General features: G+C 43.3%; 1 protein-coding gene across 1 annotated transcript; it reads left to right on the top strand.

Annotated features, from left to right (window-relative positions):
• The first annotated feature begins 1,658 nt into the window (after positions 1–1,658).
• tnfrsf21 (tumor necrosis factor receptor superfamily, member 21) lies at positions 1,659–27,557 on the top strand. Its single transcript, XM_023831625.2, has 6 exons — positions 1,659–2,189; positions 7,991–8,636; positions 14,246–14,758; positions 20,640–20,905; positions 25,243–25,456; positions 26,245–27,557. The coding sequence occupies exons 1-6, from the start codon at positions 2,145–2,147 to the stop codon at positions 26,472–26,474; spliced, it is 1,914 nt and encodes a 637-aa protein (XP_023687393.1). The 5' UTR covers positions 1,659–2,144; the 3' UTR covers positions 26,475–27,557.
• The last annotated feature ends 383 nt before the right edge of the window (positions 27,558–27,940 follow it).

Genomic DNA, 27,940 nt, shown 5'->3' on the forward strand with positions numbered 1-27,940 from the left:
ATCCCAGATAGGATGCCAGTTCATTGCAGGCCACTCGCGCATATGCAAACAAATGACAATGTGTCAGCTGACACACATGCTCTTGGGCTGGGAGAGAGAACTGGAATCCGAATGAATGTGTTTAGTACTGATGACAAAACATTGAAAACTTAATCAAATGTTAGGAGAAAACAGCCGATTGCAAATATAATTAAACGCCCTTTAGACGTCATGTTTCTGGTTAACCACACAACGATCGGCTGGATGTAACCATTAGCCCGCGACGTCGCCCTCGTCCGCGAGTTACTTCCGCGACTTCCGCCGGCCAGACCGCAGACAGACACGTGGGTTTTTGTCTGTTCCATCCGTTTTCCTTCGACGACGGATGCAAATTCCTTCTTTTCAGCTACATATGGTCAGGTTTTCAGTTAATATCTTATATTCGGTAGAATACGGCATACAAAACTGAGGGCGAAATTTCTGAAACGTGGAAGCACTCAATTCAGTACTCGTGAAAATTAATAGATATCCATTATATGGTCCTTAAGATCTATATTCAATTATGTGATCATTTTTGTTTTAATTGTGTGTGCCGAGCTGGTTGAGGCATCGCGAATGCAGCGAAGGACAAGGAGACTTGGCTTGCCAGAACAAACAAGTTCTTTATTATAGTCCTGAACAGGACTGTAACAGGCACTCACGACCACCGAACTCTCCAACAACATAACAAAAACAAAAGTAAGTCGGACGCCGTATTATAAGGTACACACATGGTGGGAGATTTATATACAGCTACAGACACGCCAGGATCGTACAGGGTGAACATAAGACACGTGCGACAATATCGAGTGTAACTATAACCATAACAGTACAACGAGGGCTATTTAATTATATGCATTTCCATAAAAGCGTTTCAGGTAGACAAATGGAATACATAAAATTCACGTTGGAAAATCCAATCTAACATCTGCAATGTTTAATTTCAATAATGCACATATACTTCAATATATTGAGGATTTATTGAACTTTTTTGTCCCAAACCGTCATGTTTGATGCGTGATGGATATCAAGTCACCAGGGTTACCAACTTCGGTCAGTTGGCTGGAGTGAAATTTTCAATTCCAGAAAAGTCTGCACACACTTGCACACGCACTTACATGTACAGTATCAGTTTTATTACCTTCTAAATAGTCTGGGGTGAGATTCCGTAGCTACGTCGTTCGCAAGTCCTAAGAAGGCTTCGGGGAACTCACTCCTGTATGGTTTGCAAGCTGCCCCAACGCTTTTGGTGTAGTTCGTTTATGTCAGTGATGGAATAATATAGATTTGCCGTAAGATTCCTTGCATGAGCGTGAGAGTCTGAAAGCGTGAGTGGCACGCCAGATGCGTTATAGTTGGTAACCTTGAGTCACCACTGTAATTTGTCTAAGATATATCTTAAACATAACAGAACATTTATACTTACTAAAGGCGATATCTGATATAACATCTTATTAAGCATACAATATATTTAAAACCCGTAAAGCAACGTTAATTTAAAAAGATAATCAAAATAATCTGATGTACTTAATGCACACTTTAGCAAAGTTAACTCGGCGAACGAGCCCGACCACAAAGGCGCATATATATAACATAAGTCACCGAAAGAGTCATCAACTACTCATACATCACTACTGACGAAGATTCTGGGAAAGCTAGTGAAGCAGAGACGCGCCAGAGCGCGCGGCGATCACGCCAATAATAATAAGTGATGCGGTTCTTCCCGGAAGCGGCCCGGAAAAGGCGCTCGTGCTGAACGCATTGTGACGTTTCTCGGCGACCCCGCCCCGTTTTGTCTTGGCCCCGGCTGCGCTGCAGTCACTACAGAAACCTGGAGAAACGAGCCCAGACGGCTGTCTCCATTCCGGCATGGATATGGGAATTATACCATTGTTCCGGAACCGAGCCCGTGCTCTACACTACCACGGAACAGTACACTTCGTGGTACTGACTTTAAAAATCAGCCGGTGGAAATCCTACTACCATTAAAGACACGTACACTATTAATTGTGATACGGACTTCCTCTCGATGCGGAAAGATGTACCACCTATTAAATAGAAAACATTTTAGTTCACCTCAAAGAATGGGCTTCTGTTGAGCCGCATCATTTATTTTGAAAAAAAAAATGTATGGGAAAATGTCATTTTACTCATTTGACATGTTACTCACGGTAAGTAATAATTAGATATATATATATAAATATCATTTATTTGTACACGCGCTTTATACCTCAGCAGGTTTTTGATTTCTTTATGCGGGTATTTAAAGTGACAGTGTCTGTTTTTTTGCATACAGTCTTGCATCGGATGGAATAAGTCATATTCCGTTTTTTTCACGAGTCGTGTAATTATTTTGTATAATTCTGTTTTACTTTGGCTGAATAGTATAGATTACTTGGACTTATACCTCAACCGTATTATTTTACAGAATGGAAGCTATATAACAATTTAATATGTGTGATATCTATATATATATATAATGTGTACAGTCCACCCTTGCATCCAAGAATAGCATGGAATGTTGTCGGGAATTATGTCATTAAATGTCAGTATGGGGCTGTAATAGGAAGGGAATCCTATGCGTTGCAACACAGACAATATGATCCAGAATATGAGCCAGCAATGCAGATAGGGGAAGTATGGGGGATATCCAGGCCCTCTTGTGATCATGCTGAATGCAGATTATTACAGCCTTACTTTTTTGTGATAACTCATGCAACACTCTTGCTTCCGAAACAAGGAAAATCAGTATTTTGAAAATGGGTCCAAGTGATATATAACATGACATTACATCATATTTCAAGATGTCAGTTAACCACGTTGCTACTAGCAGTGACAAAGACCCATTTTATTTTGATGGGGTGGGGGCTGGGGCAACTGCTTGTTGTTGCTTAATTGTATTATTTGTTATCCATTATTACACTTTCGGGAAAATATGTATGAATAGTAGCTTTTGGGCAGTTTGACAAAATACATGCTGATGATTCAGTGATGGTGATTAATTGAGGGACACTTTCCCTCGGCCTTAATCCTTTTTAAGACACTGAAATATGGCGTTTCTCATGGCCATCTTTGGCAAGTTTTGACACTGGGTGTCTTTCTCAGAAATCTACCTAATTTCACTGTAGCTACTGTATATGGCAAATCTACACATGGTGCTATGAAGGGGGTGCATTCTGATTGCTTTAATGACAATATCTACATTGTATCTACTGTATTTGATGGACACTTCTGTCTAAAGGGCTGTTCTGTCATTCAAGCACACAGCTATAATTGCTGCCTCTGCAGTCTGACATTTGCAAAAAAAAAAATCTCTTTGGCCTTACCCACTGCCTCCCTACTGGCCATTGTTGAAGGTAAATTAGGCATGACTGCCTGTAAGGAGATGGGCAGAATGCTTGCTGATTCCTGCTGGCTACTCATTGGTCTAACAAATTGCAGCAGGTACCCTGGTGAGCGCATTAAATTTGGGGAATTATAAAAAGTTTGTCACTCGCATAATATGATGCATTGTTGCCTTTGTAATTCAGCAGTCAGTGGTGAGCTGCATGTGACCAGTTCTTCATTGTCGTAAGTTTTGAAGGGATTTTTTCTGCCTGTTCTTTGATAAAAAAGTGTAAACTTTAGCTGCTGACGTAACTATGACATCCTGGATTGGGTGTAAATACTCTCTTATCACTAATACTTGATACTTGTGGGTTTTACTTAGACTTGCTCACATATTAATCTTAAAAGACCTTTTTTTGTTTAAAGTGAACAATTCCTGCTACCCACAGAGTAACTATCAAGGCTACAATCCAAAAACAGGATCAAAAATGTCTTTTTTTTAACATAATCCTCACCTCTATTTTGAAACAAATATGATGGGCAAAAAGGGGACCTGGAACCTCAGGAAGTGTGTTTTGGGACTTTTTCACTTTCTGGAAACCATCTCACTGGATGGTCTTCTGACAGAACTTCCTGGCAGGAAGAAGTTCTGCCTTATTCAGGAGTTTCCACAACAAGGTGTTCTGTCCCAGTACGGCACTGATGAGAGCGCAGTAGCCATGAATTGAGCCAGTAGCCACGAAATTCATCTTCAAGTCAAGCCTGACCTGTTAAGTGGAAGGATTGCTGTTGCCACTATTTTATTCAATCCAGTTCATCAAGCCAACTCACCTATCCAGTTATCTCTCTGTTTTTTCATCTGCTTACCCAGTATAAGTTTGCAAGGGGGATTGCCTTAGAGGACTTAAGACTGGGGTACACCCCGTACAGGATGCCAGTCTATTGCCGGATGCAGAAGTAATTTAGAGATGGGCGTGAGGTGAAAGTGCCCCCCACTGAGGGAGTCTTTGCCCACCCATTCAGCTGTTGTTCTCGTTAAAATTAAATGTAGTAATGATTACGTAATTTCTGCAGTCTTGAAATGAACAAAGGGAAATGGGCTTTGTTCCACCCCCCCCCCCAGCCGCACACCTCCCTCACGGGTATCTGGTCGGGCACCAGTATGTTCCTGACAACCTGCTGACAGTGAGTTTGCTTAGCAGAGATGGAATCCTCCCTTATCAGAACTGGCAGAGGCACAGGGAACTGTTGCGGTGGTGGTGGTGGTGGTGGGGGGGGGGGGGGGGGGGGGGGGCTTGGCCTCATTTCCCCTAGAAGTATCACATGTCTATTTCATGATGATTAAAAGACTGCAACTTTTCTTACACCTCAGAATCAGTCATGTGATGTTCGCTGGGATATTTCATACCTGTTGATACCCACCGAAAAACACCTCAGCTGTGCCTGCTAGTTTGTGTTGGCATCTGTGAGTATATTCAGAGTATTTGATATCCAGCTGTGTTAATAAAAGTCTTGCGGAGAGAACAAAGTAGTGCTCGGCGGCACACATGTTAAGTATACCCGAACCCTAAGCCATTCTGGGTGAAGTGCATCGCATTAATCTAAATATCAACACAGTGAGTGTGAAAGAACATAGGAAACTGATGTGCACACGCACTAGCATCTTGGCATGGAGAGACGCAGAAGCCAAAGGTTTTGTGGAAGTTCATAATAATAATAATCATTGATACTTTATTGACCCCCTTGTGGAAATTCTCTGTATGCCTCCCCCAGCGTGCTCTCTATAGGTGAGGGCCAGCTGGCCGTGACAGGCAGCCACCTACAGTGGCACCTAGGGACCTGGGGGTTGAGAGCCTTACTGACCTTCTGCTCAGAGACTTAGCCCACTGAGCTGCATTCTGCCCCCATGCTTCTTACCTTCTGTTAAGAACACATTTCTTAACTTTTTTAGTAATTCTAAGACTCATTTGACTCCTGGTTTTCCATTTAACCAGGTACGAGGTATGGCAATAAAATCACTAAGGAGTAGAATGACATAAAACAGAACATTTTCCGTCTTTTATCTGATCCTGCCCTTCTGAGCATAAAAGGGAAGCGATACGTGCAGTTGGATAAGACGCAGAGAAGGGCCGATGTGAGATCTTAGAAACACAGTGTCTTTTGATTATAACTTAAAACTCCCTTTTAAAACAGGATAGTTCTCTTGCAGTAGCATTGTGTCCTTCAATGCCTGCCTTCAAAGTATTACTGTGCAAACCTTTTTGCCCCGTTTGTGACAAACCTAAAGATTAACCTACTTTTTCCACATTTTCTGCTTTATAAATGCGCAAAGGTGCTATAAACTCATCAGTCTCGGGCAGGTTGTGGTACGTATAGACCTGCACATTTTTAAAGCCAGTATGTATAGCATTTTCTCCCAGGGCACTGTGCACCATGCTGTCACCTTTACGGCGCTCCTACAAACAGTGGCCATGTTGCTTTCAGTAACCCCTGTGAGAAAGTCTGGCTTTGCCTAATTGCTATTCGTTTTCACAAGGCTTGAGCCGCCATGCTGAATGAGCCCTGGCTGCCTCTTGGGGAATGGGGTGGGCGGTCTGAGCATAGAAATTGGTAACAGAGTGGGACTTTCGGCTGGGGCGCCTTTATTCTGTGCACTTTGGGGGGATTTCGGGTAATGTGCCTCATCTGTGGCATTAGCATAGCTGGAAAATAGGACTTCTCAGCATCTACTGTGACGTCTGAGGTGTTTCAACTGTTAAAATTGCTTTGTCAAGCTCCCCCCCCCCCCAATCTGTTAGTGATGATTCAGCTCCCTCTTCTGACAATAAATATTGCTTTCAACATCATTTATTTTAGAGCAAAATTGCACCTCTGCCAAATAGTGAACTGGGCGGAACCCTTTTAGTTTTCAGGTGACCGCTGTTGAATGAGAAAATGAGACGCAGTTTGTAGAATTTGTGCTATTCCGGGATGGATATGGACTGCAATGGTAAGGAGAGATGCAGTCATCTTTGGTGACGTTCTGCGACCAAAGGACGTTGAGCTGCACATAGGCTACAGGAAAAGGATCCATTTGTCAGTGTGCCACTCAGAAGGTCTTGTTGTGTCCTATTGCCAAAGGTAGATTAGGTTTCCTCTTTGAAATACTTAATTATGTACCCTGAAACCATCCATCTACCCATCTTCTAACTGCTGATGCTGTCAGGATTATGGGTGACTGGACCTCAAGCAGCATAGGACACAAAGCACAGCATTGCATGGATCACACTCATAGAAGCTCACAATCATACTCTATAGAGACACCAGTTTGACATACTGCATGCTTTTGGACTGTGGGAATAAAACCACATGTACACAACACAGAGAGAACATGCAAATTCCACACAGAGCAACCTGAGAGATGTGATGGGATAGTGCTAGCCACCGAGCCACTACTATACCCGCATTGTTAATAACTGCTGAAAAGTGAAAAAGACTGATACATATAGTTTTGGGACTGGTCAGCCATTGCAGACACTTAGCGTTAAAACTCAAAAAGTGTTTGATGGATCTTTGTCACACTTTGCAGAACTCAAACTAATTAAATTTAGAACCCCAAAATTGAAGCAGCGCTGCATAGTGATAGAAAAGAAAAATGCAATTTTGACCATTGATCCCATTAGTGCAGTAACTAAAACATTATTTAAAGGACTGGCAGGTGAAGAAGCTGCTTCCTTCAGCGGGATGGAGGGGTTGTTTGGTCCAGCAGCAAGAGGGTGATGATGGCAGATGTGTAGTTCGGCTGGGTGGGCAGGCAGGGAACTGCCCACCATCAGGAACTCCAAGAGAGAATTCAACAGTGCATTAATAAAACTGTCTGGCAAATTGTTAAAATTTTATGAGGTATTTTGTAGTGTGATATGGAGATAAAGAGTCTCCGGCAGGTCTAATGAACTATGGCAGCTTAACTGGGTGGGAGAGGTGGGAGGGAACAGAGGCATGAGGAATCCCTGAGCACCAGCACTCCAACGACACATGGGACATCTGCAATGTAAATGTGTACATGTGCATGGTGAAGTTTAATGGTCAAATTTGGTCCAATGATTACAGAATTAGGAGTACATAAGAATACGAAAAATATGTTAACAATCATCTTGGTTGTTTGTAATAAACACAAATATCAGCAAAACCTAACATTTAAGATAAACCACATTAACATGCAATGGTAGCAAAAACTTTCAGACATAGTAGATGTGTGCTGTAGAGCTTGGAAGCTTCGCCGTGTAGGGAAAAAGGGCAGAACAGCACTATTTTCAATTTGCTTTTTGTTTGGCAACATTTATTGTGGATGAGCAGGGGGGTTTTTTGGCATGGAAAACAGACTTTAACATGGATTTATCTCAGTGACTGAATTATTTCATTAACGTTAATGTTTAAAAAATGTTATTACCCCTCTAGGTAATATAATAATGAATTCCGTGGTGATGTCACCGTTCGTCAGGGAGAGTGTACTTTTCCAATAAACTAGTGAGTAGTAAATAACATTGTTCTAAAAATGGTTTTGTGATAATTGCTTTCCTTCAGTCAAGTGTCACTCACCAAGTGTGAGAGGATAGATGACATAATGTTGCTGTCACAGTTGTTGTCATGTTTTTTTTTATTTTAGCTGCTGTTCACCCTCGTCAGTAACTTCTCTGCCCTGGCTCTGACTCCCAGCACTGCAACGGAGCCGCTGTCCACCCGCCAGTACTACCACACAGATCCCAGCACGGGTGCCCAGCTAGCTTGTGACAAGTGCCCCGCAGGCACCTACGTCTCCAAACACTGCACCCAATACTCCGTGCGTGAGTGCAGTCGCTGCCAAGACGGCACTTACACACGCGGTGCAAACGGTGTCCGCCAGTGCCACCGCTGCCGGAGCCACTGTAAGGCACCCTTTGTGCAGAGGGTCCCCTGCACCGTGACGTCCGACCGCGTGTGTGCCTGCCCGCCGGGCACGTTTGGCGACGGGGGCGACTGCCGGCCGCACACACAGTGTGGGAAGGGCTGGGGCGTGAGGAAGAAGGGAAGCGAGACGGAGGATGTCAAGTGCAGGCCCTGCTCGCCTGGGACCTTCTCTGACACGCCCTCCAGCGTGCTGAAGTGCAGGACTCACAGCAACTGCACAGCACAGGGCCTGGCGGTGCTGGTCGAGGGCTCCAGGGAGTCAGACTACACCTGCGGTGCCCTGCCCGCTAACGAATCCTCAGCCACGCTAGATCCAGCTTGGCCGACATCTGCTGAGGCCATCTTGGCTGTTTTGGTGCACAAAGGTAAAAACCGGGGTTCAGGGTACATGTGCCAGTGTTATTATATCCAGCATTTTCAAATTCTTCTGTCCTGTGAAACTGTCACTGATTCGATAATTATGCAGCCTGCCTGTTCTCTTTTGAACACTAGCTTTGGCGGAAAGTCTTGTGTTTGTGGCAGAAAGTCAAGCGTTGCTATGGACTGATAACTGGATTGAATTTTTGTCCTAGTTCTGCAAGATATTTAATTATATTGATGAGTTTATGTGGTTTTTGAGACTCACTCTGGGGTTTATATATACAGTATATATACATATATACACACACACACACACATACAGTATATGGAGTGTATATAATATTTAAACATATATTAACTGGCCACTTTTATACATAATTTTAATACGTTGCTCTGCTTCTGGAAACATTTATTGGAGATTCTGGTCCAGGTTGATGTGATTGCATCACATCATTGCTACAGATTTGTCAGTTGCACACTCATGCTGCACATTCCTTGTCTCACCACATCCCAAAGGTGCTGTATTGCCGTGGTTCTCAAACGGGGAGCCGCGGCCTGAGGGGGGGCATACAATTTGTTTGAGAAGAGTAGAAAAATATGACAAAAGCTTGGTGGGGGTGGCAGCCTATACTGAATTTCTACGGTATGTCAATATCTTTCTCAAAATGAGATACAGACACTCTTCTACTTAAAAACTTTTAACTTACGAACTTTCAGACATACGAACGAAGAGGACTATAAGTCCAAATTGTGTTCCTTGGGCTCCCGTTTCCTGTCCGCAACATCAAGTTTTTTCTTTTTCTGCGCACCAATTCCGCCTAGTATGACTTCTGGCCGTTAGTGTCTCAGGGACAAGCCGACGGAGGGGAAAGGCGAGGAATCATCGTTACTTGGTTCACTTAATTTCAAAACATTGTAAAAAATATTGGAATTTGCAATATATGTTTTAATTTGTTGAAGTTTAATACCTTAAAATAATAATAATAAAAAAAACATTGGCAATGTTTATCATTGCAGAACGCATAGAAGAAAAACAATATCATAAGCTGTGCAGCGTTTTCCTGGACATTGGGAGTCCTTGGGTGGAAAAAATGTTGAGAACCACTGCTCTGTTGGATTAAAATCTGGTGCTTTGGGCGACCATTGAAGTACAGTAAACTCATTGTCATGTTCATGGAACCAGATTGAGATTTGCAACCTATTCTGCAGGAAGTAGCAACCAGAAGATGCAGCTATACATAGATAGGCTTTGGCATTTAATCGATGCTCGATTGGCAGTAGAGGGCCAGTGTGTGCCAAGAAAACATTCCTCATATCAGCAATTTGCGTCCGTGGATTCATGCTTAAGTTTATGTTAAATCTGGATCCTGCCATCTGCATTTCTCTGTACATATCGAAGCAGATAACATTTTTCCAATCTTCAACTATCTAGTTTTGGTGAGCCACAGTGTCTTTAATTTACTGTGTTTAGCTTACAAATGGAAACTGATGTGGCCTTCTGCTGTTGTAGCCCATCCACGTCAAGGTTCATCGTGTGGTGCAATCAGAAATGCTTTTCTGCTTACCAAGATTGCAAAGAGTGGGTATTTATGTTAGTGAAGTCTTCCTGTGAGCTCTAACCAGTCTGGTCATTCTCCTCCGATCTCCCTCATCAACAAGGCATTTCCGCCCACACAAATGCCGCTCACTGGATGGTTTTTCATTTTTCGCACCATTCTGTGTAAACTCTAGAGACTGATGTGTGTGAAACTACCCTGCCTGGCACCAGCAACAGTGCCACAGTCATAACTCACCTAAATCACCTTTCTACCTCATTCTGGGATTTGATCTGACTGTTTACTGAAGCTCTTGACCTGTATCAGATCAGAGCATCTCCAAAACACCAAGGCTTGTGACGTGTTCACAGTCAGCCGTGGTGAGAACCTACTTAGAGTTGTCCAAGAAGGGAAAAACCATGATCTACCAAAAGAATGTTGGACAACTAAGACTCATCAATGTCAGATGTAAACCAAAGATCTCCTGTAGGGTATGAATTACTGGAAAGCCTACTGTGGCACAAATTGCAGATAGCTGACGTGATATGCTTCACGTACAGGTGGCCCTAATGTTTTTGCACATCAATATACAGATATACTGTGTGTGTTTCTACCTAAATGGGAAACATGTTGGTCTTGTACCTTTGGTTTAGGCTACGTCTGACTATTCTTGGGAATTTTTATACCGTCCGGACATTATATTGATGATATTTTTAAAAGCAGCACTATTAACACTATTTAGTATAAAATTTGTCAAGTGTGTGTGTGTGTGTGTGTGTGGGGGGGGGGGTCCCACCATATCTTGCCGGCAAAATCCTAATAGTTTCCAGGTTGTGCTTTCCAGGTTTTCATGGGTAGCTATATTGCCACATCATGTTTTTCACCCATTACTTCACTATTACTCATTTCTTGTTGGATAATTTCAGCCATTCTGGTTAGCTCAATAAATGTGTAGAAGTCTGCCCCTAGTGGCAGTGGCAGATCCATTATTTTACAGGCCCGTTAGGCAAAACAGAACTGACAAGATGCATGTTAGATGACTAACAGTAGCCTACATAAAACTTCAAGAATTTGAACATGGATTTTTGCTGCCGGTTATGTAAATATTTTTTCTTTTATTCAAATTTTCCTCAAATAAAGAAGTTTGACCTCACAGGCCTAGTGTGCACATCCCAAGATAGACCGGCAGTCTGTCTATAGTGTTCCATCCTCCTAGGGGAACCTTCTGGATCACTGTGGCCAGAGTAGAAATCCAAAAATTTAATGGGAGTCTTCCTGTTCAGTTAGTTGGTTATTGATGAACTTTGTTACTTAATGAGTTGCTCTGGGTGATGGGGGGGGGGAGATAGTGTGGAACCAGAACAGGATTAATGGTGCTAAGGCTCCGTCTGCACTAATATACTAAAAAAATGACGGGAGTTTCCGAAGGTAAAGATCTGCGTTCGCACTACCGTTTTCACAAGCGTTGAAGACAAACTTCTGCATTCACGCTGCTCCATGTAAAAGGGAAATTATGTAGCTATAAGAGTGGTTGCTAATGTATATATTTCTGAGATTTCTCATTTGTACATTTAACCAAAACTTTTTATAATATAATTTTAGAAGTGGCGCACTTTATATTTTATTTGTTTGTTGTAGCTCGAGCATGTGTCATTTGCACGTTTTTTTGTGCAAGCAAAAAGTGGCTAAGTATATATTTTGAATAATTTATTTTCACGTGTTTAAAGAAAATGCGTGTATTTTATTTAGCAAAAGTGAAATATAACAGTACAGTAGCATTGCAAACACAAAGTTTTACATACAGTAAGAGGAACCATCACAGCAACAACACAGGGATCCAGAAATTTTGTCACTACATGTTTCACTCTCTTCCCTCAATTTAAGTGCACTCTCATATTCAATGGCTGGATGTCTTTATCATAAGCTAGAGCTGCACTTAAACTTGGCTCAGGTATAGTCTCGTTTGTGAACATCATACAATAGTTGTGAACATCATACAATGTACACAAAACACAATTTAGCTGCACACAAGTAAATTCCTCATTGTTCATATGTGGCTTACGTCTGTGAAAACAAAGGCGAAGCATAATTCATTCCCGTGTGGAATAACCAATTAGGAAAAGAGACATCAAAACGAAGAGGGCTAATCAGGAAAGGGTCACGAGCTAAGTATGAATCAATCGAAGCTCATTGATGTAGATGTAACAAAATTTTTACGTTTATGAACGTCCGCGCTAATGCGTTTACAGAAAGATTAGTTGTCGAAGAGTGGCTAAATTTTTCTCCGATTCTGGGAAAAAAAGATCTGTGGTAGTGTGGACAGAAGGTTAAATCGGAATTAAATTTTTGTTACTAAATGAAAACATATGTGAACGGGCCCTTAAGGCTCTTCTAACCACAAGAACGGCCTCTTGTCACCTACTGCCCATGTGCTCCTGTCCATTGTTATGTAAATGAACCCCCCCTAGTCTCAGTCCCCCACAGCATCCATATGACAACTTCCATCACCCCCACCTGACCCCCCGATAGGGAGGTGCCAATAGGTAGCTGACCAGATGTGACGCGTCCTGTTTCTCGATGCTGTCGAACCTTTGAGTTGATGTTTGAAGTCCTCAGACGGGAGCCTCCCTTGAGTCCGCTGAGGACTCCCTGGCGCATTCGTGAATAAAGGATGCATCACCTTGCCAGAAGTGAAGTTTCTTCCACACTAGTATTCATTAGGACAATACGTTTTGTGATTTTTTTCAGCGAGGCATGTGAGAAATGCTCATGTTCTGCTTGATTTTACCACTGGCGCATTCAACTTTTGTAGTATTTGAATGTGAATTTGAATGTCTAACTCTCAGGGCAATCATCACTATGGAAGCGTGGTTGGAAGGTTTTTCTGGTTTTTGTCTTTGAATTTGCTTTTGTTTTTCCAACACTTATGACTATGTTAATAATAATATTATTGTAAATTTCTGAAAATGGCAAGCTAGGTTATGCAATTTATATATGGGCAAGTGAACCAATGATTTTCATTAATTTGGCATATGAGATACTTCTCTCCAGTTCAGAGGGATTTACAATGTTGTCATCTGTTTACGCATCTGTATATTTTACACCAAGCAGTTGTTTAAGAGTCTGATTAGGGTACAATAGGGTATACCTTTAGGCTGGATTTCATGGTCAAACCACTATGTTGGCACATGTGCAACCAGTTTAACAGGATAACATGAATGGTGAACAACTTAATGTTTGTTATGTTTTAGTACGTCGTTTGACTAGGTAAAGGTTAAACTACATTAAACTGCTGCACCCTTATTGTTTCAGGTTAGCCACCTGAACATTTTCTGTTTGAATGTCACATAAAAAGTAACTTGAGGTTTACTGTGGGGAGGTGGGCAACCAACCATATATTGAGCAGTCCTGAAAGACATCACCTAGGCAACTAATTAAATGCAAGCAAAGTGGGAATCGCTGTGTCCTCCGATATGGGAGATGTAACTCAGGAACAAAGGCAGGCTGTTCAACACGGCTCAATTTCACAAGCACGGCAGCTCCAAACCAGGCAATAATGCTATTTGTGTTTGCCATAGCATCTGATGGATGCCTGTTCCTGCACCTAGCCTGGTGTTTGTAATATATGCGCCTTATTTTTTACCCTAACAGGTAGAAGGCATAACTTGCGTGATTTTGTCCTTACCATGTCTTTGGTTGTGCCTGTTTCAGCCTCCCCTGGTGTAGGGGATGGCCGTGTTGATGGGATGCATGACTCTGCAATAGAGCTTCTTAGTATTTTTAATGGGAAGTGAATGAAAGGAACTGAAATTTGTTGATTTGCATGGACTGAAATGACAATGAGGAAGTGACAAAAAACCAAAAACAAAGGAAAATGAGCAGTATTAGTCTATTTCAGATATCGTATTGGATTATTCAGGCAGGTCACAGCTGGCAGGTATCAGGCTTGGGGATATTTTGTACATAATAGACACATCCTATTGAAATTCTGCCCTTATGTTTTGTTGCCTGGATTAAGGCTCATTTTGACTGAGTTTAAGTCTCTCACTTTGTACCTCTCACTATATGTCTTTGTGTAGACGCCTTGGACATGACGACAGGTGTTCGCGACTCGCATGCACCACCCTCGCAGTCAGGCAGCGGAGAAAAGCCAGAGAGCATCGCAATTACAGATATGGCTGCGGAAGCACTAGGCTATGACACATCGACCACGGGATCTCCACAGAGCCACTTCAAACCACCCTTCGACCTCCAAGACCACCAGCCGGCCACCAAGCGTGCCATGGACTCTCAGGGTGTGCAGGTAGATAACAATGTGCTGAGCCCCGGGTCCTGGCCTCCCCGGCGTGGGTCTCCTCGGGGTCATGCTAACCAGCATTTCGACATCAACGAGCACCTGCCCTGGATGGTGGTGTTGCTCCTTCTGCTGGTGCTGGTGGTCATCGTGGTCTGCAGCGTGAAGAGGAGCTCACGCATGCTGAAGAAGGGCCCACGCCAGGACCCCAGCAGCATCATGGAGAAGGCAGCCCAGAAGAAGCCTGCTGCCCCCACACAAGTGAAGGAGAAGTGGATGTACTACTCCAGTGCCCAGGGTGAGTGCAGGGGTTTCCGTTAGCATCGGAGGTACTGGGTACTAGGAGTGGTAGCACAAGATTTTAGTAAAAATATCTATAGCAGTGTTTATCAATCCAGTCCTGGGGGATCCGCAGACAGTCTACATTTTTGCTCCCTCCCAGCTCCCTACTGGCAGCAAAAATGTGGACTGTCTGGAAGGGAGCTCGGAGGGAACCAAAACAGGTACCGTCTGTGCTTCCCTGTGGACCGGTTTGGGAAACACTGATCTATAGTGTATTTTGTTTGCATTGAGAGGGAAGAGATCATGATAGTGTTTATTTGTTGTTTTATTAATTTGCCTTAGTGGAGACTTTTAAACTTTTTATGTGGATACATATTTACTAAAAGGATTCAAGAAAAGAACCTTGTCTAAAGGTAAGAATGCTATTGTCCTGGGACTTAAACTGACCTTTGTCTGGACATAGAGATATTAAAACATGGACACAGTGACTGATTACTCTTGTCAGTATTCTCAGGCTGTAAGTTACTTAAAACAGTCGGGCCATTGGTACTGCTTGTCATCTGATGTCTGTATGTAAACTTTGCCCCTGTTGTGCAGCTGATGAGCTTTATTATAGCAGTGCATGTAGTTTTATTTAACGTCTGCTGCCAGAACAGTATTCTTATTATCTTGCTGTGAAAGGTTAGCACTGAACCGTACATAGCATATATGATTTGAGATCTCTGCCTATTGTAAGCATGTTGCCAGGAAGTACCCAATCCATTCCGACCAATAGCGTCATGTGAAACAACCAGAAGGTTACGTAATAACAACTCAGCCTGTTCCCAGGTTCCTTTCTCTGTCCAATCAATGTTCAGACCGGTCAGGCAGTGGTTGTGTTTGGGGGAGGTCAAGGGGTCAGACTATCACGAGGCTGTGGGAGGAGATGGGTGGAGATAGCAGAAGCGGCATTTGTGAGCTGATTGTCCTGTTAAGTAGAATGGGTTGGCTGCTAGGTTACACTGGTGAAACTTTAGCATGACGACTTTGAGTGTGGCTTGGTGTCCCCCCCCCCCCCCCAGGGTATCTGGCTGCTCAGAAACCCAACCCGGTGCAGTCTGAACCGGATTGTTCCAGTTCCGAGGTTTAAGTGCCCTTCCAGTTTCACCACAGCACAGACATGCCCCTAGGAAGAAATGAAAGAGAAGCCAGCGATAGAAGCAGAACTCTTCTGTCTCGGCGAAGGTGCAAAATTGCTTATGTAGCCAATGCCAGAGATGAGCGGAGGCATTCAGAACTGCCACGGAAACTTCGTATAGAAAAACCGAATTAATCATGAGTGCAGGCTGTAATTAGGGGTGCTTTCTGTGGAGCTGCACGGCACTCAGTTATGGCATGTATGGGTCATTTTCATTATTACTAAGTCGTTTTTCAAAAGTAGTACAGTTCACCCAACTATGAAATTTACTAATTTCATTCTTCAAATTTATATCCTTCAACAGCAGTCACACAGGTGCATTCCATAGACTTTCGAGCATCTTTGTTGTAGAAGAAACTGTTCCTCCAGCAGATGAAATATGTTGGGGTTCGGTGCTGTTCGTGTGGCCAGGCAGTGAATGAATGTTAAATGGATGTTACATTCCTATAGTGCTTTTCCAGACACCCAAAGCGCATTACAGAACCAATGCGGAGCTGCCTCAGTCACCACCACTGTGTAGCGCCCACCTGGTTGATTTCATGGCAGCCATTCTGCTCCAGTACACTTACCTGAGCTAAGGTGATGCAGGGGCAGGAGAGAAATTACCAGATAGATATAGGGGCAGATTAGGAGGCTATAGCTTTGAAAGGGCCACAGTGGGCAATTTAACCAAGGCTTCAGGGTACCACCCCTACTCTTCCAAAGGATGACCAGGGATCATTTATGACCTCAGAGAGTCAGGACCTTGGTTATATGTCTCATCTGAAGGACGGCACCATGTTTACAGCACGGTGTCCCTGTCACTGGACTGGGGCACTGGGATCCTCACTGTTGACTACACCAACACCTCTTCCAGCAGCAACCCAGCTTTCCTAATTGGTCTCCCATCCACATACTGGCCAGACCCAGCTTCAGCTTACAGGTGGTATGGCTCTTGGCGATGAATGCGTGGAGTGGGAACAAGGCTAAAGACTGATGCCACCTCAGCTTAGGAACATTTGAAAGTGACTCGAACGATATGGAACCTGCATTTCACCGACCATTAACATTTTCCTTTTTTTGAAGCCCTGCCACAATGGACTTGAGGCTCTGCTATGATGGTTTTGACTGGTTGCGGCAATAGATTCCAATTTTTCACTAGTGTTAAAAAAAGCTATTCTGCCATATAAAGGCAAAAAATCAATTTCATCTTTCTTTCACTAACCTCTTGAAGAGAACACTGTCATTTACCTACCTACTACTCATACATGTGGACAGTTGAAATACTTGAGTTACTGCGTTTCTCTTGGTGAGGCAGGTGCTGTACTAATCACTGCAGACTCATTCAGATAATGGCTCAGTTTCCCCAGAACTCTCCAATAATAGGATATACAGGGAATTCCTGAAGCCTTTCCAACAACACATAGCTTTTTACTATGTTGTTTACCTCTGATATTAATTGCATTTTGAATTTAAAGCACGATGTGAATTTAGAGCCTTTACAGAACTTTTTGTTTAGTGGATGCAGTGGTTTAATTTGACAGTGTGTCTGTGCAGCAGGTCTAGGTAGAGTGTATGCATGCATTTATGCCCCAGAAGTATAAAACAAAACATTTCCCTAATTAATTCAAGGTGTTTAATTGGTTAACCCGAGGGCTTTCATGTCTATTTACTAGACTAATTAAACCAAGGGTAATAAAGGCTGACCATGGGAAACGCGTATAAATGGCGAGGGAGGAGTCGTAGATTTATAGATCCTTTCATATGAGGCCAGGAATCACCGAGGAGGATGAAACGGAACATGCATTCTGAGATCAAAGAAGAAGGAACCAGCCTTGCTTCCCTGCTGTTTACAATTCCCATTGAGTTATTGTAGTGGGTGTTACCCATGAGAACACATCTATTTTAGTGTCAGGGTGGGCCCTGTGTTTCTGATGCCTTCCTTTCGCTCTCATTACTTATTCTGGAGCTATGGCAGATTCTGGGCAGGCTGCTGTCACGCCGCTTCAGCTTGCTGTCGATGGATGTCGCAGGCTGCTGTGCGCGTGGCAGGTCAACGGGTTCTTATTTGTGGACAGAATTTATGCAGCATCCCGGCTGCCGGTAAACAGCATGGAGAAAGAAATAACAAAAGGTAGAATGAAAAGGATTTTTTAAAACCAATTTTTTTTTGCCCAGTCACGCAATACGCAACGTCTGCCAAGTCGGCGGTCAGAAGGTAAAAGCTACAGAGTGATTCTTTTTTGTCATGCCTTGTCATAGACATGTTTGTCCTGCTTGAAATAATGTGGCTTGACATGCCAAGGAAAGCCTGGTCCCACCTCATCTGGTTTGTCATTCCCTCTTCTAATAAAGACATTTAATCCCAAATCTCTTTCATAAGAGGTGCTCCCACCCAGTGGGAAGATCACAAAGGCCTTTCAGGGGCAGCGCTCCCTGACTTGGGGGTGCTGTAGCTGCCCCTATGATAGCCATAGCACCCCTTTAGCACCCCTAAGAAATTTCTGTGGTTTACTTCGATTTTAATGTGTGAATACAACAGCTCTGGAAGAAATCAAGAGACTTCTCCATTTTTTTTAAGAAGCTGCATCATTAAATCCTGGTTTAATCCTGATTCTGCTGGCAGAAAACTACAGGTTGCTTCCAGGCTCAAAATTTATAATGGTGCAGTACACAAGAAAAATGTGAAGCAGGAGATACTGGGAATGGCCAAGAAACAGCCTGATAGAGGGCAGAAGAGACTTTCTAATACCAGAGATGACCGTCAACCTATCCAACTGTGCCTCATGAATAGAAAGATGACCTCAAGTGACCTTCAAAAAATATGGGAAAAATTAAGTGTAGGTGTGAAGTGCATTGCTAGGACAGTTCATAACAGATCCTAGAAGAAGGACTGAAGACCCAAAAAACAAGACAAAGCCCTTCATCAATGAGAAGCAGGGAAGAGCCAGGAGTTTGCGAAAGATGTATAGTTTACACAGAAGTGGATGTGTCCGCTCGAATGCTTATGCCGCATTTGACGTCATTGTTCACCTCCGCAGATAATCGCCTACTGCACAGCAAATTTGTGTCCACGCAGCAGTGGTCACACAGCTCTGGAAACCCTGCGCATGATCGATTTGCTAGCCTCCACTTTAAATACCAACATGGCTTCCAGAGCTGTGTGACATGTAAATGCGTATGCATGTGTGTGCAGACTTGTCTCGAACTGAAAATCTCACGCCAGCCAGCTGACCATAGTTGGCAACCCTGTGAACTGGCTCTCTGAAATTGTAAAACACAGAAAAATGGACACAAACCTCACTGCTATGGTACGTGTGCAGGGCATATCAGAGTAATATTTTATATAATAATAATACTTATTATTATTGCTAATAATGATAATAATAAAAATATAAATACAACACGTTGTGCGCATGTGCAAAGTACGCGGCTTGACCGGAGAACTATGAATGTTTCTGTGCACGCATGTGCAGAGTGGATATGCGAGTGTTGCGCTTGTGTGGAGAAGTATGAACCAGCCTTAAGTTTCAGAGCACCTTCGCCGGAAGGTCAAGCAACCCCATGGCATCAGCAGAGGAAAATCTTTGTCGGCGCCACGGAGGCCTTTGAACCTTTGCTCCGTGTACTTGGTGTGCTGCCTGCCAATGCAAAACTTCCGGCTCTTCCACTTCTGAGGCTCACAAAGCTGTATACGCTGAGCTGCTCAGTGAACAATTCTAGGCACGCTACAGAGAATTAAACTGGTGTGATAACAGGAAAGGCCCATGCAACCAGAGCGGAAAAAAATATGCCAAAGTACATACCAGACATGCAGTAGTAACCAAATAAATAAACCCTTTTGTAATAACAACAAATAATAAAATAATTAATTTCTTAGTTCCTGAGGCACATAGTATTATCAAAAAAGCATTTTTCAGCTGGATTACCGTTTATATACATGTCTACTTAACTTTTTCAAGTGTTTTCTGGATGGTGCATGGTTAACACTGTTGGCTCACACCTCTGGAATCCATGTGTGTGGAGTTTGTATGTTCTCCCCTTGTCGTCGTGGGGATTCCTCTGGGTACTGTAGTTTTCCCTGCCCCCCAGTCCCAAAACATGCTGAGGTTAATTGGACCTCCCCGTTAAGTGTCCCCTAAAATGGGCTGGCGCCCCGTGACCCTTAATTGGACAGGTGGTTACCGAAAATGCATGAAAGTATTTTTACTTCCACAAACTCGCCGTTTTGCAGAGCTGAAGATGTCCTCTGATATTTGGGCAGGAAAAGTGGTGCCCTAAAGCTACAGAACAGTACAAATGCACAAGAATGACCCAGTGACCTGCATTTGACTGATATACTTTAATTCAGGATCAGGACATTAGATCAACTCAAAAACAGCAAAATGTAGGATTACTGGTTTCAGCATGAGTTAATGTATACCTCCCTCTTGGGTTTAGGTGTGAGAGGAAGTCCTCAGATTTCTGGAAGGTGAACTCTGGGACAGGGAGTGTTAGGCTGAACTTAGAGAATGGATGACAAATGAATCAGAAATGCTTAAAATCTTTCCTATGAACAAGCCTTCGAAATGGATGTATTTTTAGAATGTGTGTAAGTCACTAGTAGCTTGACCCCAGCTGGAAGTCTGGACTGGTCAGTCTTATTAGCAACCTATTCCTGACCTGGATGAATGCCACAGAAAAAGGGAATGGTTTTGTAAGAGGTGAAGAGTGTCAGTGCCATGTTTCATTCTCCCTCCAGGCGTGGATATCCTGAAACTGGTCTCCACCCAAATCGGCAGTCAGTGGGTGGACCTGTATCGGACCTTGGCCAACGCCACTGAGCGAGAGGTGGCGGCCTTTTCCAACGGGTACGCGGCCGACCACGAGCGGGCGTACGCCGCACTGCAGCACTGGATCATCCGCGACAGTGACGCCAACCTAGCTAAACTCATCAACGGGCTGCACCGGCACCGGCGCATCGACGTGGTGGAGAAGATCCGCTGCGTGATGGAAGACAATCCTCAGGTGAGTGGAGCTGGTTCTTCTTCCCTTATCATCTGTGCTTGTATCCTCTGCACCTGTCGCTGATCCTGTCTGTCAGAGCGCTAAAGCTTTGTCACACATACAGTACTGTGCAAAAATCTTAGGCAGTCAAAGGAAATGTTTATTGTTATTTATCTAAGTAGTAAGAGTATATGTGCTCAGAACAAAAAAGACAATTTAACATTAGAACATATGAAAATTAAGAGCAACACGACAAAAAAAAAGAATTTCCTCCGTTCTCCAAAAACTTACTGATGTCTTGTTGGATGGGTAGATGAACACCGCTTCAGTTCCCTAACCTCTCCTCAGGGGCACCACAGCCATCCCATGCATTTGTGTCATTTCATATCCAGCTCAATTAATTAATTAACCTAATTAGTTTAAGAAAGTCAGAAGTATAGATTAGCTATACAAGGTGGGGTAAGGGTCAAGTCAAGAAATACATGGGTGTATTTGGATGGTTGTTGCAAATACTGGGGTGACTTTAGCAGAGATTTTGAAAAGGCTAAGCTGACACACTTTGACAGGCATAATATCATAGTTTGACATCCACACGAAGATCATTTGAGCATCATTTTCTTAGACTGCCTAAGACGTTTGCACATTACTGCACATGTCAGCATGATAATTTATTATGTCTAAGCTGCTGCTGAGTAATAAGTACGCTGCAAAGAGCCATAGCGTTATCGGCGTGTCTGGGGGTATCCACATCCGCTTGGACAAACGGAATATGACACATGACACAAATGCCACTTAAAGTTCAATCGGCTCTGAGGGCCTCGCTCCTCCTGAAAGAGGACTATTTTAATACGGCATTGATCTGACCCTTCCCTATCTTTTTCTGTGCTTTGTTCCAGCACGCTCAAACATACACACGGTCATAACCAAGGTCACTTCAGGAGACTGGGCTTTCACCCTGTGTGTTAATGGCTGGTGCTAATTTCAGAACAGGACAAAGAGGAAAACAAAAACAGAAGCGGGAGGTGGTGGGTTCTCCCATTCTGTAAATGATCTTCTTTAACTATCTAGCTGGGCACCTCATTATACTCAAGGCCATTACCCTTGCAAGGTTAGATACCACAGATAAAGAGATACATCAGTTAAGCCTTGAAATGTAATTTCACCTGTCATCACCATGTAATTATATGTATACCTGAGCTGAAACTGTAGACTTTTCTAATTGATGTTTTTTTTTTTCTTTTTTCAAAAAATGCTGCATTCCAGGTAATGAATCCTAAAGTGACACATTGTATGCCAAACTCGTAGCTTCCCTGGCTGCCTCAGTCTGCCTCATGTTTCCATATTTTGCCCACTTCGTACCTTCTGCTTAACACTAGAACCTAGTGATGTCATGCTTTTGAGAAGACTAGAAGGACGACAGCTGCGAGATCAGTAAAGGATCGATAGAATAGTTTCGAGTGAAATCAGAGGTCATTTTATGAAAAAGTTTTTAGTCTTTTTGGACATTTATATTACACACACACACACACACACACACACAAACCCACGCACACACACACAGTTCTTTTACACTTTCTAAGCTTCCATGAAAGTTTATATAATATTTAATTTCAAGTAGACTTTTCCAAAACCCAAGCTTTAGCAGGAATCTTTTGTAGGTAATGGCAAACCGGAACAGCTGTTGGCGCAGATTACTGGAACAGAACGTTCCATCTTGAGCGTGCCATGTGCATGCGTGACTGACAGTATCTGATGGACCCGTTACAGTTCTTTGTCGAGACTCGTTGCGATGCCCGTTTTCAATTTCTCATTTGATGACGGAAAGACCTGTATCACAGGTTCTTCGTGGTGACTATCTATGTTCCAACATTTGCCAAAAAGGGTGACAGAGGGCAGTTTTGGACAATAATTATGGGGGCCCAGTCGCAAAAACCAGCAGGCACAGAGGTTTAGCCCACTGAGCCACACACCAACCCCAAATGGAGCAGAGTAGCTCCACATGCTCATTTAATGTCAGTAAGATCTGGAATCCTGGGTCTAGATGCTATCCCGATTGTCCAGCGACTGTTTTAATGTAACTGATATAAATGATCTGTGACCTGAGCTGGGCAGGGTTGGCTAGTTCATGCTCCCCTGTCCTCTGCATTACTAACGGTGCTTGAGTAGCTTTGATAGTGATATGGTAACAGTAGGGGCAGTGCGGCGGTGCAGTGGTTAGCACTGTTAGCTTTGACAGTCATATGGTAACACTAGGGGCAGTGCGGTGGTGCAGTGGTTAGCACTGTTAGCTTTGACAGTCATATGGAAACAGTAGGGGCAGTGTGGTGGTGCAGTGGTTAGCACTGTTAGCTTTGACAGTCATATGGTAGCAGTAGGGGCAGTGCGGAGGTGCAGTGGTTAGCACTGTTAGCTTTGACAGTCATATGGAAACAGTAGGGGCAGTGTGGCGGTGCAGTGGTTAGCACTGTTAGCTTTGACAGTCATATGGTAACACTAGGGGCAGTGCGGTGGTGCAGTGGTTAGCACTGTTAGCTTTGACAGTCATATGGAAACAGTAGGGGCACTGTGGCGGTGCAGTGGTTAGCACTGTTAGCTTTGACAGTCATATGGTAGCAGTAGGGGCAGTGCGGAGGTGCAGTGGTTAGCACTGTTAGCTTTGACAGTCATATGGAAACAGTAGGGGCAGTGTGGCGGTGCAGTGGTTAGCACTGTTAGCTTTGACAGTCATATGGAAACAGTAGGGGCACTGTGGCGGTGCAGTGGTTAGCACTGTTAGCTTTGACAGTCATATGGAAACAGTAGGGGCAGTGTGGCGGTGCAGTGGTTAGCACTGTTAGCTTTGACAGTCATATGGAAACAGTAGGGGCAGTGTGGCGGTGCAGTGGTTAGCACTGTTACCTCACACCTATGGGACCACAATTCAAGTCTGTGCTACGGCTCTGTGTGTGAAGTTTGCATGTTCTATTTGTGTCATTTTGGGGTTTCCTCCAGGTACTGCAGTCCCAACTCCCAGCCGAAAACACATGTTAAGATAATCTGGTGTTACCAAATTGCCCATAGGTGTGAGTGTGCCCTGTGATGAACCACCATACTGGGTGGTTCCCTGCCATAGGCTCCAGACCCCTCATGACCCTGAATATGACAAGTGGGTACAATAAAAAGGATGCAGTAGTGATGTTTAAAAGTTCATCTCTCTTAAGTCCAGTACATATTTGAAGTAATCACTACTATCTTTGTAAAGTTTCAGGAACATAAAATATTTATTCAGACAAAGTAGGGTACAGCTAAAATTTCTTTGAATCTTTGCTACGTCACTTTACATAACATTTTATTATTCCAGATAACCTTGTAGGCATTCCAGTTTAAAATGAGTGTGCCTACAAGCTGGATAAATAAAATGGTAAACATCAAACATTTTCAGAAAAAAGCATGGTGTCCTTAAAGTTTCTTTAAGTTTGAAAACGTTGTACTAACACGCGAGGATGAAAGAAGTCTTTAATACTCATTTAATACTGTAATACTTGTTTTGTTTCATTCTGGTTTCCTCATTAATGTCTGTTCAAATATTTAGGTAATATATGATATAGAAGTTATGACCCATAAAGGATGGAAAACAATCGGCATGAGTGATTTTCAGTTTCTGAGACAAAGACAAAAGAAACAGCCCTATGCTGTCACTGCCTTACACACCGTCTCAGTAGCGAGTTGAGCCCCACCCAGTCCAGGCCAACCTTTGTGTGTAACTCAGCCAGACCACAATGACTCACTGAACTGTGGTTAATAAGTTTCTGTTAGGTTAGCAATTAGCTTTCTCTATGGGAAGCTGTGTTCATTTCACTACCTTAATCGATTCAAACCTCTGGGCATGTTCCTGGTGATCATAGTGGCGAGTCCCTCTGAGTAATGGCTCATAACCCCAAGTGCATGCCATAGATCTTTTGCCGCATGACTGCCATGATCTGTAAACTAGTGTGAATCTGCAGTGTGGATGGATTGAACGTGGACACAGAAAGAACGCCATTGTTTACTGTGCATTATCTTCTGAGTTAATGACCAAGTCCGAGGTCATGCAGTGTGGGAGGCCCAGGAATTTTTTTCCTGCTGCTCTGAGCCCACGAAAGCAGTGCGCGACGACCCCTTGTCTTAGCTTGACGTAAAACGGGAGTGATCCGTGCGCTGGCTGAGCCCCGCGCTGGCGGCTCTGAACCTTCTCACTCCCCCTGCCGCACAAGAGGCCCCCTATAGTCGGAGAGAGCCGCATGGTTGTTTGAGCCAGTCACGTTCTCAGCCTTTGCACCTCTGTTCTGACGTGATGTTCCACTGCTTCCCTTCCCCGTTCCCCCTGGTCTCTTTTGCAGTTTGAGCTGAGCCAGCCTATGACCTCTGCGAACATGACACATTGCGTTAGCCCCTCCCACAAGGCTCCAGAATGCCCCGGCATAGTGGGGGAGCAGTCCCCAGTGGATCGGGGAAAGGGATTCTTTGCCGACGAGTCCGAGCCACTGCTGCGCTGTGACTCCACCTCCAGCAAGGACTCCGCCCTCAGCAGGACTGGCTCTTTCATAACCAAAGGTGAGTGACCCCTAGACCCCTCTCTTCCTTAAAGGTATTAGGGAGTTTCTTATGCAGATGTTTTAATCACATACTGAGCTCAGTTGAGCTGAACATGCACCACTATTGTAAAAGAGTCCACACAACTAACTCTGTTAGAGGAGAGGGAAAAAAAACACCCTTTGAGTTTGCATTATGTCTCAAACACTTGATATGTCACTGTGCCCACATCAACTACCACTGAGTCTGTTGTATCATGACCTGTGCATTATTATCAACAAATAAAATATTAATAGAGATCTGGAGTTTTGTTAAAAAACATTCGTATTTCACTATAATTCATAATTCATCTTCTGTGAAGATCTTGATATTGATGTTCGTTGAACAGGAAGCTGGTGTATTGCTTGGAGTATGTCTCCCCCTTCTGGACAATTAGCAACACTTTCATTTTTGGTTTTCCAGTGCAGCAGGACATACGTAGCACAAAACAACAGTTCATTTCTAGAGTAGAAAACAAATACATGCCTGAAATGATTATAAATACAGGGTAACGCTTTAGTTTAAGGTCTGCTCCCTAACTGTTAATGATCTATTAGTAATCATTTGGTAAGATAATTTACGAACAAATTTAGAAGTGTATTACAAGTATATTTTGTGTTGCCTGAATGGAATACTTAAATATCCTGTAGTTTGTGTAAGAAAGGCACATCAGAGTCCCCCCCGTCCATAGCTGCGGTAACACTCTTCAGGTTATACCTGTTCCGTATTCAGTATGAGCATTTACACGTCTTTGCACGTACCACCTCCAGAGAAGAAGGACACGGTGCTGCGGCAGGTCCGGCTGGACCCATGCGACCTGCAGCCTATCTTTGACGACATGCTGCACATCCTCAACCCGGAGGAGCTGCACGTGATTGAGGAGATCCCCATGGCCGAGGACAAGCTGGATCGGCTGTTCGAGATCGCTGGCGTGAAGAGCCAGGAGGCCAGTCAGACGCTCCTGGACTCTGTCTACGGACACCTGCCAGACCTCCTGTAGCCGTGGGGACAGAGGAATTCGCTTTTTCCATCATGCCCCCAGTCCCACCTGACCCCAACGCCCCAAATCGACCTGACGGTGTTTCCCAGTCTGGTCCTCGGGGACCCACAGATGCTGCATGTTCCTACCAAAATGTGGACTGTCTGCGTGTCCCTTCGGCCCGGGATGGGAGACACTGCGATTAAGCCACTGCTGTCTCTCATGCTGGTCTGAATGTGATCGCTGTCCTCATCTCCTCGCTGCCACATTCTTGTGATAAAGCTGTGGAGAATTCTCCAAACACACACACACACACACACACACGCATTATTTTTATAATACACAATACATCTTAAATTGCCGCCTTCTGATAAATGCTCTTCAGTGACCTACTTGTTTTAAATGCTGTTTACTAACATGTCAGATTTGTTTTTTTTACAAAAGTCATCAAGCCTATTATTATTATTGTTATTATTATTATTATTATTATTATTAATGTATGTGTCATTTTTACAGTAGTTAAAGAATGTTATATGACATTTAAGATGTTAAATGACTTTGGGCATTTAAATAATTCCCAGCGCTTGGTATAATAAGTTTGCATTCTGCATATTTATACTTGAATTTTAGACACACTATCAGAAAATGGAAATTCCTCAAATAAGAAAATGTGTGTATAAGACAGACAGTTACTCATATTTCCTCTTCAGCACCAAAAACACAATATAAGGGCAGTTTTGCTGGACATGCACTGAAGGGAAAGCAGCGGGAATCGGTGTCTTTCTGCCATGCCAGTCATATCGAGCTATTTTGGTGCTAGACTTGAAATACTGCAGACATGGTGAGTTTCACATTGAACACACTAGGGGTGGTTGGTCAGTGTTCCTTTTCTGACCTGTGGGTAGCACCTGAGTTTTTGCAATTATTTTATTCCATGAGTAACCTTTGACCTTACCTTCCCACTTACTATGAAGCTCAAGGGAAACAAAGCTTGTGTCTGAACAGTATACTCTGTAGGATGGTTTAATACTTATTGTAACTGATAAGTTTACTATAATTGTATCATGTTAGATCCTCGAATTAAAGTTCAAACTTTTGCCATAATATTTTGCTGGATTCTTTTCTGGTTTTGATAGCTAATTAGCGAGCTCTGTTGTCTCAAATCACTGTGGTAAGGGGTTTGATTCCTATCTTATCTTCCAGAAAGCTGATTTTTTTTAAGTTAAAAGATCTTTAGACCATTAATTTCAACACCAAGTTGATGTACATTTCCAAAACTCACTCAGTCTATGGGTAACGTTTTTGGTGGACTTGGGGAGTTTTGGAAATTTAATGAAATCTCTTTGTTGGATTATATGAGGACTTAGTTTTGGTTCCCAGTACTGTACAGTTTATTAAAACTATTGATTAAGTAACAAAAACACTACTCAATCACAGTAAGTAATTGTACATTACAGGACAGTAAGTTTTTGTGCATTAACATGAGA

The sequence above is a fragment of the Paramormyrops kingsleyae genome, chromosome 19 (genome assembly GCF_048594095.1).
Source record: "Paramormyrops kingsleyae isolate MSU_618 chromosome 19, PKINGS_0.4, whole genome shotgun sequence".
Lineage (NCBI taxonomy): Eukaryota > Metazoa > Chordata > Actinopteri > Osteoglossiformes > Mormyridae > Paramormyrops > Paramormyrops kingsleyae.

Coding starts and splice junctions, on each gene's coding strand:
- tnfrsf21 (XM_023831625.2), top strand. CDS start 2,145: ATGTATGGGAAAATGTCATTTTACTCATTTGACATGTTACTCACG. Junction 14,759..20,639: donor GTACTACTCCAGTGCCCAGG/GTGAGTGCAGGG, acceptor TTCTCCCTCCAG/GCGTGGATATCCTGAAACTG. Junction 25,457..26,244: donor TGGCTCTTTCATAACCAAAG/GTGAGTGACCCC, acceptor TACCACCTCCAG/AGAAGAAGGACACGGTGCTG.